The sequence below is a fragment of the Cebus imitator genome, unplaced genomic scaffold (assembly GCF_001604975.1).
Source record: "Cebus imitator isolate Cc_AM_T3 unplaced genomic scaffold, Cebus_imitator-1.0 Scaffold63, whole genome shotgun sequence".
NCBI classification, from domain to species: domain Eukaryota; kingdom Metazoa; phylum Chordata; class Mammalia; order Primates; family Cebidae; genus Cebus; species Cebus imitator.
The window spans coordinates 2,368,327-2,387,133 of record NW_016107378.1 but is presented as its reverse complement, the minus strand read 5'-3'; the positions used below and the strand labels follow the sequence as shown (position 1 = coordinate 2,387,133).

At 34.5% G+C, this 18,807-nt stretch overlaps 1 protein-coding gene across 16 annotated transcripts in view; it reads left to right on the top strand.

The window, feature by feature from the left end:
• CHD9 (chromodomain helicase DNA binding protein 9) overlaps positions 1-18,807 on the top strand; it is a 272,858-nt gene that overhangs the window by 189,668 nt on the left and 64,383 nt on the right. For all 16 annotated transcript variants that reach the window (XR_005200569.1, XR_005200570.1, XM_017530098.2 and 13 more), the window contains 5 exons: positions 1,982-2,149; positions 3,162-3,341; positions 10,782-10,892; positions 15,013-15,209; positions 15,659-15,858. Coding sequence is in view for 14 of the 16 variants with exons in the window: in XM_017530098.2 (XP_017385587.1) it covers positions 1,982-2,149; positions 3,162-3,341; positions 10,782-10,892; positions 15,013-15,209; positions 15,659-15,858 (856 nt within the window). In the remaining 2 variants the exon portion in view is untranslated. The remainder of the gene's footprint in view (positions 1-1,981; positions 2,150-3,161; positions 3,342-10,781; positions 10,893-15,012; positions 15,210-15,658; positions 15,859-18,807) is intronic.

Here is an 18,807-nt window from a genome sequence, read left to right as displayed (position 1 = left end):
CAAATACTTACAGCTAGTTTATCTTTGACAAAGCAAACAAAAATATTAAGTGGGGAAAGGACACCCTATTCAATGATAGCCGAGACTTAACTAAACTAAAGAGCTTTTGCCTGGCAAAAGTAAGTCAGTAGAGTAAATAGACAACCCACAGAGTGGGAGAAAATCTTCACAATCTTATACATCTGAAAAAGGACTAATTTCCAGAATCTATAACAAACTCAAGTCAGAAAAAAGAAAAACCATCCCATCAAAAAGTGAGCTAAGGACATGAATAGATAATTCTCAAAAGAAGATATACAAATGACCAATAAACATATGAAAAGATGCTCAACATCACTAATGATCAGGGAAATGCAAATCAAAACCACAATGCAATACCACCTTACTCCTGCAAGAATGGTGGTAATCAAAAAACAGTAGAGGTTGGCATAGATTCAGTGAAGAGGGAACACTTCTACACTGCTGGTAGGAATGTAAACTAGTATAGCTGCTGTGGAAAACACTGGATATTCCTTAAAGAACTAAAAGTAGAACTACCATTTAATCCAGCAATCTCACTACTGGGTATCTACCTAGAGAAAAAGATGTCATTATTCAAAAAAGATACTTGCACACACATGTTGATAGCAGCACAATTTACAATAGCAAAGTCATGGAACCAACCCAAATGCCCATCAGTTAACAAGTGGATAAAGAAACTCTGGTGTGTATATATACATATACATACACACACACACATATATATATATATATATATATATATATATATATATATATGATGGAACACTGTGCAGCCATAAAAAAACAATGAATTAACAGCATTTTCAGTGACCTGGATGACCTTAGAGACTATTGTTCTAAGTGAAGTAACTCAGGAATGGAAAACCAAACATCATATGTTCTCACTCCTAAGTGGAGCTAAGCTATGAGGACACAAAGGCATAAGATTGATATGATGGACTTTGAGGACGTAGAGAGAAGAGTAGTGGGGGGGCGAGGGATAAAAGACTGCAAATATAGTGCAATGTATACTGCTTAGGTGATGGTTGTACAAAATCTCACAAGTCACTACTAAAGAACTTATTCATGTAACCAAATACCACCTTACTCCAATAACTTCTGGGGAAAAAACTACCCAGCTTAAATAAAATATATTGAAAAGATTGTTGATAATATAATAGAAAAAAGTTTAGAAATTTAGATTAAACTTTAAAACTTGAGTTGCCAGCTAGGTGTGGTAGCTCACACCTGTAATCCCAGTACTTTGAGAGGCCAAAGTGATAGGATCTCTTTAGCCCAGGAGTTCAACTGGGCAACATAGCAAGTCCCCATGTCTAAAACAAACAAACAATCAAAAAATTTGAGTTACCATCAACTATAAAATCTGTTTAAAAGTTTTGTGTCCCTGCCTAGAAGTATATTGACTACACTTCCATTAAAACATAATAAGGCCGGGTATGTTGGCTAACGCCTGTAATTCCAACACTTAGGGAGGCCGAGACAGGTGGATCACTTGAGTTCAGGAATTCAAGACCAGTCTCGCCAATATGGTGAAACCCTGTCAGTACTAAAAATACAAAAATTACCTGGGCATGGTGGTGGGCACCTGTAATCCCAGCTACTTGAGAAACTGAGGCAGGAAAATCACTTGAATCCAGGAGGTGGAGGTTGCAGTGAGCCGAGATGGTGCCACTGTTCTCCAGCCAGGGTGACAGAGCGAGATTCTGTCTCGAAAAAAAAACAGTCCTTTGTGAATTTATATTCTTTGATATTTAAGCTTATAAACCTAAATTTTAATTTATCCCTGATTGTGGGATTATTTCTTGTTGTGATAAGCTCTGCCTTAATTTCTAGAAAAAGGTTATATTTAATTCAATAAAAATGGTCTAAGACTTCTTACATGTGTTTATATCCCGTATATATAGTTTGCTATTACATGCCTCTTGAGAAAATAATTAAATATGTCTTTTCATTTTTATAGGCCCAAGCTCGTTGCCACAGAATTGGTCAGAACAAAGCAGTTAAAGTCTACAGACTGGTAACTCGTAACTCATATGAGAGAGAGATGTTTGACCGAGCCAGTTTGAAACTGGGCCTAGATAAGGCTGTATTACAGAGCATGAGTGGAAGAGAAAGTAATGTTGGTGGTGTATGTATATTTTCTTTTTCACTTGAGATTTTTGTGTGTTTTTGTATTTAATTTTACCTCCTATAGTGTATCATTTAGTTTTGGTCCGTGCAAAACACTAAATACATTTGTTTTATGCAGGGGGGCATTTTCAGGATGGAGCTATGTTTAGTTAATACTTTTGAATACTGTTCTGTCTGTATAGCTCCAGAGCTTATGAATTCTAAATGTATTTTCAAGATAAAAATTCTTTGCTCTCTTTTTAGGATATTTGTATGATTGGCATAGCAAAATAGAATTTGTGTTTATATAAACAGTTTTGAAATTTTTTATTTCAGTGTCAAACTACTAGCATTGGCTTTGTCTTATCATAAATGATGATATTTTAGTTTCCCCCACCCCCAAGGTTCTTGCCTAATATCTATCAATAATAGGATCCTAGTTCTGGGCTGGGCACATGGCTCATACCTATAATCTCAGCACTTTGGGAGGCTGAGGTGGGAGGATCAGCCTCGTGCTTGAGCCCAGGAATTGAGACAAGCCTGGACAGCATGGCAAGACCCTGTCTCTATAAAAAACAAAAATGACCTAGGCATGATGGAGCATGCCTATGGTCGAAGCTACTTGGGAGGCTGAGGTGGGAGAATCACTTGAGCCCAGGAGGTCAAGGCTGCAGTGAGCTATGTTTGCACCACTGCACTCCAGCATGGATAACAGAGCAAGACCCTGTTTCAAAAAAATAAAGAAAGAAAGAATCCTAGTATTAAAAAGAACTTTGAAAAAGGCTACCCGACCCTTAGGCCTTATATTAACCAAAGCCATTCTAGGCAGATGGGTAATTCTTATTTTAAAGACGGCAAAGAAGAGTCAACAACTTCAATATATTATTTCCATGAATTCTCTCTTATGTGCATCCCAAACCCAAATGCAGTTTAAGCATGCCTCTTTTGTTCTTTGACATCCTTTAGGGATACTTTCTCGTTTTACGAACTTTTTAAAAAAACTATTTTTATGGAAGTTAATTTCTCCGTAGATTCAACAGCTTTCCAAAAAGGAAATAGAAGACCTGCTTCGAAGAGGTGCTTATGGTGCCATTATGGAGGAAGAAGATGAAGGCTCTAAATTCTGTGAAGAGGATATCGATCAGATTTTACTACGTCGTACAAAAACCATTACAATTGAATCAGAAGGACGTGGGTCAACATTTGCCAAGGTAACAGTGAATAGTATTTTTTAAAATAGCAGTGATGTTCATATCCTAACTACTGAAAAAGTTTAATTATCTCTTAGACTAAATGTTTAAACATACTGAATTAGCTGAAAAGCAATAATGTATTTTTCTTCATTTTTTTCTGATTTCCTGTATTAATTTCACATGCACTCTTCTGATCCTTGTGAAATAGAATAAATATAATAACTAGAAATAGTTCTAAATGTTAGTGTAGAACATATGAAATCAAAGAAATTTAGAAACTAAACATCTGTATATGCCAAAGGCAAAACAAAATGTAAGTAATGTAAGAGGTTAAATCATGTTACATCAACTTTCGTAATTTAAAGGAAAGACAGAATTTCCAATTTCATTTTAAATACTTACCATTGGCTGGGTGGGGTGGCTCACATCTGTAATCCCCGTACTTTGGGAGGCCAAGGCAGGTGGATCACCTGAGGTCAGAAGTCTGAGGTCAAAATGGTGAAACTCGGTCTTTACTAAAAATACAAAAATTAGTGTGAGCCACTGCACCCAGCCATATTTCTTTTTTCTTTCTCTCTCTCCTTTTTTTTCCCCAACCAAGACATGCTAAACTTACCTCTTCCATTCATCTGAATAGTTTATTATTGCAGTATTCTGTCTCATCTACACTAATTGCAGAAAACCACACACAAGTTTTCTCTTTTCCACTGAACTTCCTTTCTGCGTTTCCCTTCTTCCCAATTCCCCTCTCTGCTTTCAATCCAGAGATTTTTCTTTATCTTTATGGGGAACATTGTGGTATAGCAAGAAGTACAGGTGCTGTACCAAAAGTAATGATATCAACCTTCAAATGGAAACTCGCTTGCATTCAGTTAGCAGACTAATAAATTCTTGTGTCAGGTATTTTGGTAAATGCCAGGAATACTAAAATGAAAGGATTACAGTTGCTGAGAAAAATAAAGTAGCAAATGATTAATTCTGTATGTTCTGAATAAAGAAAGCCTTTGCAAAGAAAATAACATTCAAGCTGAGTCTTGAGGGAATTGTGAATTTCATTGTTTTACAAAGAGAAGGAAAAAGCCAGCTAAATGAGTCATATGTTGCTAAACTACAAGGAATATTTCAGGATTGTAACAGGCATGTATGGATACAGGAGATGAATTACATGAAGATGAAATTGTGAAGGAGTTAGGGGAGTTGAACCCAAATTGTGAAGGGCTTTGTGGGCCATTTTGAGGAATTTGAACTTGATCCTAAGGCAGTTAAGCTTTTAAAGTCCTTCAAGCAGAAATTGGACATAATGCAGTCTGGTTTAGAAGTTTAACTCTAGCAGCAGCATGGAGAACAAGTTGGAAAGGGGAAAGACTAGAAACAAGGAGATTATTTAATGGGCGTATGCAGGAAATAATGATGGGTGAACCAGGGTTTTGGAGACTTACTTGAATCAATAGGAGTTGATGACCAGTTAGAAATGTTTAGAAGGAAGAATCAGAAATGACTTGAAGATTTTTTGCTTAAGTAGCTAGAAGGGTCACGATTGTCTTTAAGATAGAGAAGGACATTCATATGGGGAAAATAAAATACTGGAGCTGTTGTATTTATGACATTACGGGGCATCCAAATGGAGATGTCTAGGAGAGTTGCCTGGGACACAGATACAGATTTCGAAATTAGTAGAGAATAAATCAGAAGAAAGTCATTTCTCTTGTTTCCAAAATAAACATTGCAAAAGTAAAGTATAAGATTGAGAACTAAAACTATTCATGATTGAGTAGATGTACCCTGGCTCTAGTTTTTTTCCTGGGAAATCTTATTCAGTTTTGATTCCTTGGTTCTGTACTCTAAGTACAGATATATTTTTCCTCATATTGAAATCTAATTAATATCAAAAAGTATTGGTCATGACTATTGTCCTTGTTGATTAGGCCAAACATAGAGATACTCTCCTTAAAGTTTTTGTTGTTTTGTTTTGTTTTTAATTAATGTAGGCATATGCAAAGCATTTAATGAGCACATGTGATTCTTGGCTTCCTCATTTAACATGTTAATGATAATGATCATGGGAAGTCAGAAAAACAGAGTTTGAATTCTAACTCATAAGCTGAGTGACCTTTAACAATTAACCTCTTTGAGTCTTGCTTTAAAGAGGAGATCTTAGTAATCATACTTGGCCTTTCTGACTTTACTATACAGTGCTATGTAACTATTATTTTACTTAGAGAACTCAAGTATACTCTTAATGCTCTGAGAATTGAGATATGCTTAAGTGTTTAAATATCTACTTTAAATCCTCACACCAGGGAGTAAATGTCATATTTGAAAAGAGCGCTGACAAAGTACCACAACAGCTGAGGAGAATCAAGAGTTTGTTCTAGTTGTTTTATAATTTGTTTATTTCCCAAACAATTTGTTCATTCCCATAGTTGTATGGGAATGCTGGTAGATACTGGACATTTGACAAAATGGGATATGGTGTAAAGTTAGTAGTATTTTACACTTTTTCCTGGGATCCAGACTTCAGCTCTGCTCAACTATTTTCAGTGATTTGGAGAAATAAAATAATTCCATTCTGTGTTTCTTTGCATTATCAAATAGTATTTAATAAGGAGCTACATATATGGAGCAGGATCCTTATGAGAATATCTAGACTTAGTACATATTCATCAAATAGAACTCATTATTGGAAACTTGATTTTCAAGTGATGATATCCCTTAAACATTGTTTTGGGAGTTTTTTTTGTTTTTTTTTTTTTTTTTGAAACTGAGTTTTGCTCTTGTTGCCCAGGCTGGAGTGCAGTGGCACAATCTCTGCTCACCACAACCTCCACCTCCCAGGTTCAAGCTATTCTCCTGCCTCAGCCTCCCGAGTAGCTGGGATCACAGGCAAGCGCCATGATGCCCAGCTAATTTTGTATTTTTAGTAGAAACGGGGTTTCTCCATGTCGGCCAGGCTGGTCTCAAACTCCTGACCTCGTGATTCGCCCATCTTGACCTCCCAAAGTGCTAGATTATAGGCATGAGCCACCATGCCCAGCCCTTCTAATCTGATTTTTAGAAAATTGATAGAGAATAAAATACTTTGAATTGATTAATTTACAAAGCAAAGAAAACCGTCTAAATTGTGTTTCAGATGGATTGCTTATTTGTAAGGGCCTTTAATTGGCATCTTCTGCCTTTCTACCACTATCATAGGAAGATGGATTTCACCATTTAAAAGTTTTCTCTTGCAAATAATATAGAGATTTAATGGTAGAAGGAATGCATTTTAAGAAGAAAAGTTTAGGGGTAACTAGGATATTAGGATTTAACATATGGAAGAAGATAAACCTGTATTTGATGACCTCTTCTACAACAGGCATCTTCTATAGGCAGAATCATTTGTTATAATCCTTGAGAATCATGTAAGTCAGTCATCTTGTAAATAGCTTATAGGTTATATGTCAATTAGCAAAAGACTCTTGAATTATTTAGAAATTTAAAATTGCTTATTTATACATTAATTATTTGTCATAATGAATGTAACAAAAGTTATTTAATTCTGAAATTTAGTTTCTTCCAGGCAAATTTTTAAAATTATCAGTAGTTATATGATAGCAGAATAAAAATTATTATACACTGTAGCATAGGATTTTTTTTTAGGTAAACAACCAAAAAGTAACACACTTTAAAATCTGACTTTTCTTTCAATGACTTCATATTTAATGACGCCCCATGATTTTTTGTTTTTTTGTTGTTGGGTTTTCTTTTGTTTTCTTTTTTTCTTTGAGACAGATCTCACTTTGTCGCCCAAGCTGGAGTACATTTCCTGGGCTTAAGTGATCCTCCTGCCTCAGCCTCCCATGTTGCTGGGACCACAGGCACATGCCACCATGCACAGTTAATTTGTTGATTTCTTATAGTGACAGGGTCTTACTTTGTTGCCCAGGCTGGTCTCAAACTCCTGAACTCAAGCAATCCTCCCACCTTAGGCTCCCAAAGTGTTAGGATTACAGGCATGAGCCACTATGCCCAGCCTGCTTTTGTTGTTCAATGTTCTCCAGCTCATGTAAATATTCATTTACCAGATTGGTTAAATCTCAAGAGGCATGTATCAGTGAAACTGTAGAACAGAATAAAACCCTATGAACTTCATTCAGTAAACTTCTCACTATTCCTGAAAATTGATATGTTTATATTAATGAAAATATTAAAGTATCATATATCCTTAGTTGTGAGAAATTTATTCTGAAATAGTTAAGGAATTACTTGCATGTAGTTAGATGTCCATTTCTTATACTCATTTATACCAGTTTGATGAATTGTTATAACATACTTATTTTATACAGATGATGATAGCTGTGTTGTTTTGTTTTATCAAACTGATTAGTCTTTGTTCTTTCAAGTTGGATGTGAAGGTCAGGACTGGTGGTACATGCCTGTAATTATAACACTTTGGGAGGATAAGGCAGGAAGATCACTTAAGGCTGGAAGTGGGAGACCAGCCTAGGCAAGAAAGTGAAATTCCATCTCTATGAAAAACTTAAAAATCAGCCAGGCAAGGTGGTGTGTGCTTGTTGTCTCATCTACTTGGGATGCTGTGGCAGGAAGACTGCTTGAACCCAAGAGCTAGAGGCTACAATGAGCCATGATCGTATAGCTGCACTCCAGTCTGGGCAAGAGTGAGATTTTTTTCTAAAAGAAAAACTGTAATCCCAGCACTTTGGGAGGCCGAGGCGGGTGGATCACGAGGTCAAGAGATCGAGACCATCCTGGTCAACATGGTGAAACCCCGTCTCTACTAAAAAAATACAAAAAATTAGCTGGGCATGGTGGCGCGTGCCTGTAATCCCAACTACTCAGGAGGCTGAGGCAGGAGAATTGCCTGAATCCAGGAGGCGGAGGTTGCGGTGAGCCGAGATCACGCTATTGCACTCCAGCCTGGGTAACATGAGTGAAACTCCGTCTCAAAAAAAAAAAAAAAAGTTGGATATGAGGTTTTATAGTATGTGGTTTCTCATTAAGAGTGTCTCATACTATTTCCTGTTGCCACTGTAACAAATTATCACGAAGTTCGTGGCTTAAGACAACACAAACTTTTTCTCTTACAGTTCTCAATATCAGAAGTCTAACATGTCTTTCTTTCACAGGGCTAAAATCAAGGTGTCAGTAGGGCTGGTTCATTCTGGAATCTTTAGGAGAGAATCTGTTTCTCATCTCTTCCACTTCCTAAGACTACCTGCATTCCTTGGCTTGTGGCCACAGTACTCCTATCTCTGCTTCTGTCATGTCATATCCTTTTTCTTTTCTAGGGTCAAATCTCCCACTGCCTCACTCTTGTGAGAACATTTATAATTACGTTTAGGGCCTACTTGGATAATACAAGCTCGCTCTCTATTTCAAGGTCCTTAACTTAATTATATCTGCAAAGTTCCTTTTCCATATAAGACAAAACTCACAAGGTTCCAGGGATTAGAATGAGGTATCTTTGGTGGCCGTTATTTAGCTTATCACATGTATCAGTTCAAAGAATTCGCTTTTCAGTAGTTTTATAATATTAAAGCTATAATTTAGAGCAAGCAAAAAAAAAAAAAAAGAAATTTAAATTTATATCATGAAAACATTTGTTCCTGTCACTTCTGTTTCGTAAATATGTCAGCAAAATGCACATTTTTAAACACTTAAGAGTATTTAACATTTGCTTTATTTTATATAAGCATCTTAAAAGCCAGACCTCAAAAGAATACTAGATGGAATGAATGAGTACGTTTATTACTTGGTAAGCAATAACATGAACAGAATCTGAAGTTCAGCAAGAGGCATTTAGCCTTTCAATTTTTGTGTTTTTCAGACTTTTTTTTTTTTATTTGAAACAGACAGGTTCTTGTTTTCTTGCCAGATTAGAGTACAGTTGTGCAATCATGGCTCACTACAGCCTTGACCTCTCAACCTCCTGGGCTCAAGTGATCTACCCACCTCAGCCTCCCAAGTAGCTGGTACCACAGGCGTGCACCATCACACCAGGCTAATTTTTAAAAAATTATTATAGAGATGGGGTCTCACTATGTTGCCCAGGCTGGTCTTGAATTTCAGGCTCAAGCACTCCTCCTGCCTTTGCCTCCCAAAGTGTTGGAATTTACAAGTGTGAGCCACCATGCCCAGCTTGGATGTTTTATAAAGTTTTAAACTACAAATACAGACAGTATTCAACAGTTAGCAACTCATACTTAACTTATCTCATCACACCTCCCACTTTTTCATAATGTTTTGAAGCAAATCCCAGATATCATATCATCACCTTTACCTGTTGTTTCCATATGTATCATTAAAAATAAAGACTTAAAACATAACTATAATACTATTATCACATTTAAAAATAAAACATAATTCATTGGTATTAATTATCCTAGTGCTTAAACTGACGGTTATCTTGAATGTCAAAATATGGCTTGTTTGCTTTTAACAGTTTTATTTTTTTAAGTGGGATTTTTCTGGATTTAAAAAAATTCTATCAAGATTTTTTTAATTAAGATTTTTATCTTTTTATTATATCCTTGATAATTGGGCATTATCTTAAAACCATTTACCACTATTCTCCTTTGAAAATCATTTTAAATGACCATATTCTTCCATTTGTTTTTATAAAAATTGACATGCATTTTTCAGGTCCTTTTCTTAACGCATTGTGTATCTTCAGTGCTCCTTTAATTTTTATAAAGCATGGTGATGACTTTTTTTGATGAGGCCTATTTACAGTGATTTCAGTTGTAAGTAATGATTATTAGACCACAAGTTATACGGTTGAAGTGTCATCTTTAAAATTTCTTTCGGCTAAAAGATTTTGTAATTTCCATGGCATTTGCAAAAATAAGTCACTTGTGTTTTCTTTTCTTGCTCCTCAGTATTTTCTTAAATTTGTACAATGGTTATGCAGTGTTTCTATGGTAATGAAGAGTTTTCCTTTTTTGTGTGTGTTTGGGAAAAGAGTTTTTAAAAATGACAATGATTTATTTTCCTTTATTTCCCATATCCTGTGTTACATTTCCTTTAGGAGATATATCTATCTGAAAATGTGGTGGAAATAAAATAGAAATATACCAGAAAATGAACTCTAGCGCAGGCAGCTTTTGAAATTCTTGTTCTCTAACCTAATTTCTTAATGGTCTCGTAGTGTTTTTAGAAAACATATCTCTGTTCTGTGTAGCCTTCAGCCCAAAAAGATTTGATCCTTGCTTACCAAAAGCATAAGAGTTAACCAACAGCAATACCTTATTTAATTATTCTCCTAAACTTCAGCCTGTGTTTGCATTAAGCCTTTCTCTTAAGCAGATGCAGTGCTATGTTTCAGACCACTGAATTTGAAACACTCTTTGATGTATGTGTATGCAGAATTCAAATTCTATCCATAGTAAACGTGAAGAGATAATGTTTTAAGTGTACTTTAATAGATTTTTCCTCTAAAACTGCCATTATGTATTTCAGGCGAGTTTTGTGGCATCTGGAAACCGGACAGATATTTCTTTAGATGATCCCAACTTCTGGCAAAAATGGGCTAAAAAGGCAGAAATAGATATAGAGGCCATCAGTGGCAGAGTAAGTATTTTTATCCCTCTAAAATAAACTTGCTTTGGGGATACTTGGGCAATAGTATTGTAATATTTTAAGTTGTTCAATTATGCAGCTACTAAAACAAATTTCTGCATATATAAATTGAAGTAGGGTAGCCGAATGAGCTGGGTTAGGTACTCCTTCAATATCCCCCATGATGAGTTATCCTACAGGCATTTAACTTTTGAATATAATTTACATTCTTAAAATTGTCATATGTTTTTTAAATTTTTTTAATGTCTTCAAATCATGGGTTACATTTATTTTCTTTTTAATGTTGTTTTCTTAATGTCAGAGCCCATTAATAATGATCTAGTAAAATATAAATAAAATGCAAAAAAAGGCAGTCAAGAAAGTGGCATTTTTTAAAGTTTCTCTTATGACTTCCCTTGAGCTAAGAAAAGGCCAAAGTGCTAAAACAGATTTTTGGAACTGATGATAATAGCATAACTGTTTATTTACTAAGACACACTTGTCTAATAATTGTATCGGAATCAATGTTTTTGAGTCTTACCAGTTATCAAAATAACAGCTAGATGATTAAAGGAATTTTATATTAAGCACTGATGCATTGGATCTTTTTTAAAGATAGGCTTTTACAATGTAATTACAATTAGGAGTAACACCACTACTATTCATAATTATTACTGTTGAATGCATTTTGTAAATATATGTACTTCTGTGTGAAACAAATAAGTAAACTTGAAAAGATAATTATAAAAATATTATTGGCATATGGCATGTTCATTTAACTAAACAAGTGGTGGGATCTGCAAAACACTATAAACGTTCATAAGTGAATATGCCATTGAGACTTCCTAAATATCAGTACTAACAGAAGTAGAAAAACATAATGCAATAGGATATCTACTTCACAGTAGGAAAAAAAAGTTCTGGAACGCTTAAGAATATAGCTAAAGAAAGATGTGTTTGATTTCTGTAAAGTGAAATTTGGTTGGGAGATGTGTCCATTGGGAATATTTTAAACATTTTAACAGTTTGTTTGTAAACATAGAAATTTTAACACATAGATATGATGCAATGCAAATGAAAATGTGAAACAATTTTTCTTGTAACTAGACAAAATAATTTTAAATTTTTGTTGGAAAAATATTTGATGCATTCTTAGGAATCTGTCCTACAGCAATAAGCATACATGTACAATGATAATATAGTACAATGATACTCGTTGCAGCATTTTTTGTTACAGCAAAAATTTAGAAACTAAATTTTCTATACAGGAGCAATGGTACATTCATACTGTCTAATGCAATAATTAAAAAATAATCATGGACATTCTTATGTACCATCTATTGTGGACTAACAGAGCTCCAAGACAGAGAAAGAGAGAGATGCAAAATGATACTTACAATGTGATCTCTATTTATGATTTTTTAACTGTATATATCTGTAATTACATTCTGATGGGTAAGAAAGCAGTAAACAAATAGATAATTTGGGAGTGAGGAAAATAAAGCAGTAAGATGGTAGAGAATGCTGGAGAAGGAGAATTAAACTAGGTAAAGCGATCAAGGGAGGTCACTGCAAAAGGATATCTGCACTGAGACTTGAATGATGAGAAAGAGCCAACACACTGATGTCAGGAAAAGCTTTGAGAGAGAAGGAATGGCATTGAGGCACTGGTGGAAATAAGCTTAGTGTATTCTAGAAGCAGGGATAGTTAGTGAGCATGGTGGTAATAGGTGAGGTCAGAGACTGAAGACATGGGCCAAATCAACAGGGCCTTGTAGATTATTTTAAGGAGTTAAGGATTTTGTAAATAAACTTATATAAGCAGATAGCCATTTAATACTAGTGCAGTAACATTTCAAAATATATACTTTTGTAAAAAAAATTAAAGACTTTTCTGAAAATGTACAATAAAGACTGACATTACTGTATGTTAAAGTGTCTAAATATGTTAATACAGTTGGGTACAGTGGCCCATTCCTGTATAATCCCAGCACATCAGGAGGCTGAGGCAGGAGGATTGCTTGAGGCTAGGAGTTTAAGACCAGCCTAGGCAAGATAGCGAGACCCTGTTCTCAACAAAAAAATAAATAAATAAAATTAGCTTAGCTAGGCATGGTTGTGTGTAATTGTAATCCTGGGTACAAATGAGACTGAGGCATGAGAATGGCTTGAGCCCAAGAGTTCAAGGCTACAGTGAGCTTTGATTGTGCCATTGCATTCCAGCCTGAGTGACAGCAAGAACCAATCTCTAAAAAAGAAAAAATAAATTAAAATATATATATATATATATTAATATAAAACAACAATAGTTTAAAAAGTATGATACTGATGGAAAGATACAAAGCAAGGAATAGGATAAGAACAGAAAAAGATCAAAGTATAAGTTTATTAAATATACAAATAGTACTAAAGAAGGATGATTTAATAAATGGTGATTAGGATATTGGGTTAGCATTGGGGAGGAGTGTTATAATCCTGTGCTCTATACCAAGTAAACCAATTTGTGATAAATTTTTAAGTGTTTTTTAATTAAAACGTGAAAAATAGAATAAATTAGATTTCTTTTCACAAATATTTGTGTGGGAAAACATTCTAAATTAGATATTACAAAGGAAGTGATTGGCATATTTAACAATACAAGGCAATTATGTAATGGAAAAATCAAAGCGCAGTCAAACTGGTGACACTATTTGTAGCAGACATGTATATGAAAGTTAATGTTTCTAGTATGTAAAAGCTAATTAAGTTGATCCAAAATTTATCAAATCTCAAAAGATTTGGGGGAAAAGACATTAGAAAATTTACTTAAGAAAAAAATATATTTAGTTTTTTTTTTTCTTAAGGAAAGTGGGAAGGGGAAAAGAGGAAAAGGGACAACGCTTTCTTACAAAAGAATTCCATTTAATTATAGAAGGAATGAAGGAAATAAAGAATCACAATGAATCAACTATAGTAATAATTGTAGCATACAAGATCCATCAGTAAATTCTAAAACTAGTGGGTAAAAGTTTAAGGAGACACTAGATATTTATGTGTCTTCCAAGTATATCTTCCAAAATATTTATTAATTCCAAAGGAAAACTAGTAACTTCACAGTGGAGAAGCTTGGAAAAAGTTAACAGAACCTGTCATAGGACATCACATGCCCCCTTAAATATAATGCACTCCATACATACTATGACCTACCAGGACCTTTATGGTCTAGTCCCTGCTTTCTCTCCTACCATTTGTCCTCTTCTGCTCTAGGACATAAGTTTTTCCTGAACATCTGATGCCATTTCAGGTCCCTTGCTCTTTCCTCTATTTGTAATGCTATCTCCTCCCTGACTGCCTGGCAAACTACTTTTAACTCTTTAGAAAGTCTTTCTAGTATCACTACTTTGTGACATTTTCTCTGACTATGATACCTCTTGTATCATAAAATATTTAATCTTGAATATCATTCATTTAGTTAAACATTTGTCTGTGTAACTAAAACTTTGGATTCCTTATGAGTAGAAACTGCCTTATTCATCATTATATCCACAGCCCATTACATAGGGCCTAGCTTAGAGAAGTTTCTCAAAAATAAAAAGTATGTTAACTTGTTTTGAATGAATTAAACAGAATTGAACGTAGTAAGGTTGATGCAATTACTGCTTTCCTTTTTGTATATTATTTAAATTTTTTTGAAAAGCACTGTAAAATATTTATCACCTTTGACCAGTATTTCCATTTCTGGATACTTTCTTTCTTTTGAATTTATCTTTAGAATATACTTAAGCCACAAAGATTTACTTTAGTATTATTTATTTTAAAAATGAAGAACAATCTAAATTGTGAACTAAAGAAAATTATAAGGCATAAATTCAGTTTTAAATATTTTATGATTATAATTTATATTAATAATATAAAATATCAAATTATTTTTATCCTATGACTGTAATGTCATACAATTTTATATGTTTGATACTAAGAATTCTAAAGGAAGATAAGAAATTCTAAGTTGACTAGATAGATTGGTGAAATTGTTAGTAATTTCTTTTTGTCTGTTTCTGTAATTGTTTGTACAGTTTTAAATGTAAAAATGTAGAACACTGTTAAAAGCAAAATTATAAAAGATCCTTCAAGTAATAGCTGTTCTGTTTTACAGAACAGCTTGGTTATTGACACTCCAAGAATTAGGAAGCAAACAAGACCTTTTAGTGCCACGAAAGATGAATTGGCCGAATTATCTGAAGCTGAAAGTGAAGGAGATGAAAAGCCCAAACTCCGGAGACCCTGTGACCGTTCCAATGGCTATGGAAGAACCGAATGCTTTAGAGTTGAGAAAAACCTGCTAGTTTATGGGTAAAACATTTTTTAATGTTTCTTATAAGTAGTGTGGTATGTAATGTTACAGAAAATATATACTGGGTTTTGAGTACATTTTTTATCTTCTTAGTATCATTAAAATTTGCTTTTAAAGTCCTCTATGTTTAGCGTATATTTAAGAGCAGAATGATGAGATTATCATTAAGCATTTAAATTGTAAAAGTATAACTAAAGTCAAGCTTCTTGCATCTTAAATTTGCATATTCAGTAATACAAATTAGTTGTTATCCATTATTGAATAAAATATATTAGAAACTACTATACCATTCCTCTACATTTTATACATGGACACAGAAGACTTAATTAGCAAAAATGACCTTTTTTTTTTTTTTTTTTTTTTTTTTTTTTTTTTTTTTTTTTTTTTTTTTTTTTTTTTTTCTTTAGAACTTGACTCAACATCAATTAACTATACCCTTTTTAACCAGGTGGGGCCGATGGAGAGAGATTCTATCTCATGGCCGTTTTAAAAGGCAGTTAAATGAACACGATGTAGAGATAATTTGCCGAGCCCTCTTAGCATATTGCCTTATTCACTACCGAGGAGATGAGAAGATTAAAGGTTTCATATGGGATCTCATTACTCCAACTGAAGATGGGCAGACACGAGAGCTACAGAATCATCTAGGTAAGAACATTGTTTTTTTGTTTGTTTGTTTGTTTGTGTTTTGTTTTGTTTTGTTTTGTTTTGTTTTTTTGAGACGGAGTTTCGCTCTTGTTACCCAGGCTGGAGTGCAATGGCGCGATCTCGGCTCACGGCAACCTCCGCCTCCTGGGTTCAGGCAATTCTCCTGCCTCAGCCTCCTGAGTAGCTGGGATTACAGGCACGCGCCACCATGCCCAGCTAATTTTTTGTAGTTTTAGTAGAGACGGGGTTTCACCATGTTGACCAGGATGGTCTCGATCTCTTGACCTCGTGATCCACCCGCCTTGGCCTCCCAAAGTGCTGGGATTACAGGCTTGAGCCACCACGCCCGGCCAAGAACATTGTTTTGTTTGCTTTTAAAATTTACTTTCAGTTATATAAGTAATATTTAACATATTCTCCTACAAAATATAAAAGCATTACAAATAATATTAAGGAAACTTAATCTTTGTTCCCAATTCAAGTTCCAGGTTCAGAAAATCCCAATGTTATCAGTTTAGTGGATTTTACATATTGTTATCAAATATGTAGCTGTTTGGAATTGATGACCCAACAATATGTCTTAGAGGTCTTTCCATCTATGTTCATATAGGTCTATCTAATTTTTTAAGTTCTGTTTAGTATTCCGTAGTATGGATATCCCGTAATTTGTTTAGCATCTTCTTTAATGATGGTTTTTAGGTAGTTTCGATTTTAGACAATTAAAAAACAAGTTTCAGAGAAGGTCCATGTACCTTCCTCCTTGTGCATGCAAATAAATCTTTCACTAAAGTAGATATCAAAAATGGAATTATTAAGGTATCTTTATTACCTAAAATGTGGTCTCTGTGTCAGTAGCATCAGGATCTTCTGGAAGCTTCTTAGAAATGCAGAATCTTAGGCCTCAGATTTACTGAATCATAATCTGCATTTTAACAAGATTCATAGGAATTAGTGTACATATTAAAGTTTGAGAAACATTGATATGCATTTTAAATTTTCATAATACTTTTTATTTATTTTAGACAGGGTTTTGCTCTGTCACCCAGGCTAGAGTACAGTGATGCAAACATGGCTCACTGCAGCCTCGACCTCCTGCGCTTAAGCCATCCTTCTGCCTCAACCTTCTGAGTAGCTGGGACCACAGGCATGTAGCACCACGTCCAGCTTTTTAAAAATTTTTTATATTGTTTAGTTAGGGACTTACCATGTCGCCCAAGCTGGTCTTGAACTCCTGGGTTCAAGCAATCCTTCCACCTCAGCCACCCAAAGTGCTGGGATTATAGACATGAACCACTATGCCTGGCCTAAATTTTCATTATACTTTAATTTGCTGTCCAAAATGGTTATGCCAGTTTACAATCCTATCAGAGGTATATGCTAGTACTTTTTTCTCCTCAGCCTTGCAAACAGAACATTCTTTTCTGCATAAAATATTCTTTTATAGCATAAAATAATTGAATTTTCAGTAAAAAAAAAAATTACTATGTCCTTAAATTTGTTAAAATTTTATTCTATTTAATCAAAAAATATATATTGAAATGCCTGGTGTGTGTTTCTTGTGCAAGGTATTGAAAAGATAAGAAGAAACAAGATAGACGAGATCCCTGGCTCATGAACCTTGCATTCTATTTCTTTTTTTTTTTTTTTTTTTTTTTTTTTTTTTTTGGGCCTTCGCTATTTTTTTTTTTTTTTATGAACCTTGCATTCTAACCAGGTTGACAGACATAGTAAAAATGTACATTAGTTACAGACTGCGGCAATTACTGTGAAGTAAATAAACTATTGAGATGGAAAACAACAGAAAGCACCCATTTTAGATAGGGTGGTCAATGTAGGCCATTTTAATAGGAGACAATGAATTTAATTAATGTGGAGACCTGAGTTCTAGGTAGATGGAAGAATCTCTTTCTTGAAACTCCACTAGAAAAAAGTAAGTCACTATGCTTAATAAACTCTGTAGAATAAAATAACCTGGATTCCACAACAAATAAATTATGGGATTAGGAGTGAATAGAGAGGTATCTACCAACCATTGGTCCTCAACCAAAGATGATTTTCTGCCTCAGTCCCATCCCTATCACAGACTTACAACCTCGAGCATGCTATTGGCATCTAGTGGGTAGAGGCTAGGAGTTCACAGATAGCCCGTCCACAATGAAGAACTATCCCGCTCAAAATATCGTAGTGCCCAGATTGAAACCCTGCTGTAACCTAAAAGAGATTGAAAAGTTATCAACCAATTGCAGTGTGGGGTCTGGGAACTTTATTTTTATGTTTTGTGACAGGGTCTCATAATTCTCTTGCCTAAACTGGAGTGTCATGGCATGAACACAATTCAATCCAGCCTCAACTTCCTGGGCTCAAGTGATCCTCCTCCTATATAGCTAGGAGTACCAGTGCACACCACCATACCTGGCTAATTTTTTTATTTTTTTAAGAGATGGAGTCTCACTTTGTTGCTCAGGCTTGTCTCCAGTTCCTGGGCTCAAGTGATCCTCCTGCCTCAGCCTCCCAAAGTGCTGTGGGGGCTTTATTCAGATCCTGATTGAAACAAACAACCCAGACGAAATTTTTTATTATCTTTATTAACTAATTGGAATTTTGAATACCAAATATTAAGAAGTTATTATTGCATTCCTTAGGGCTGATAATAATATTGTAGTTATTTTAATGGAGGCTTTATCACTAAATAGATACATTTATTAAATTAGATTTAGATATCACTGAATATCTTTTAGATAATGCTAAAAGATACTTTTGATATTTATGAATAAAATGATTGATTTCTTACATTTACTTCAAAATAATATGAAAGATTGGGGGTGAACAAAATCTGGCCATGACTTGATAATTATTGAAGGTAGATAATGGGATGTGGGGTTTCATCATGCTATTCTATCTACTGTTGTATATACTTGCGATCTATAATTTTTTTTTTTTTTTTTTTTT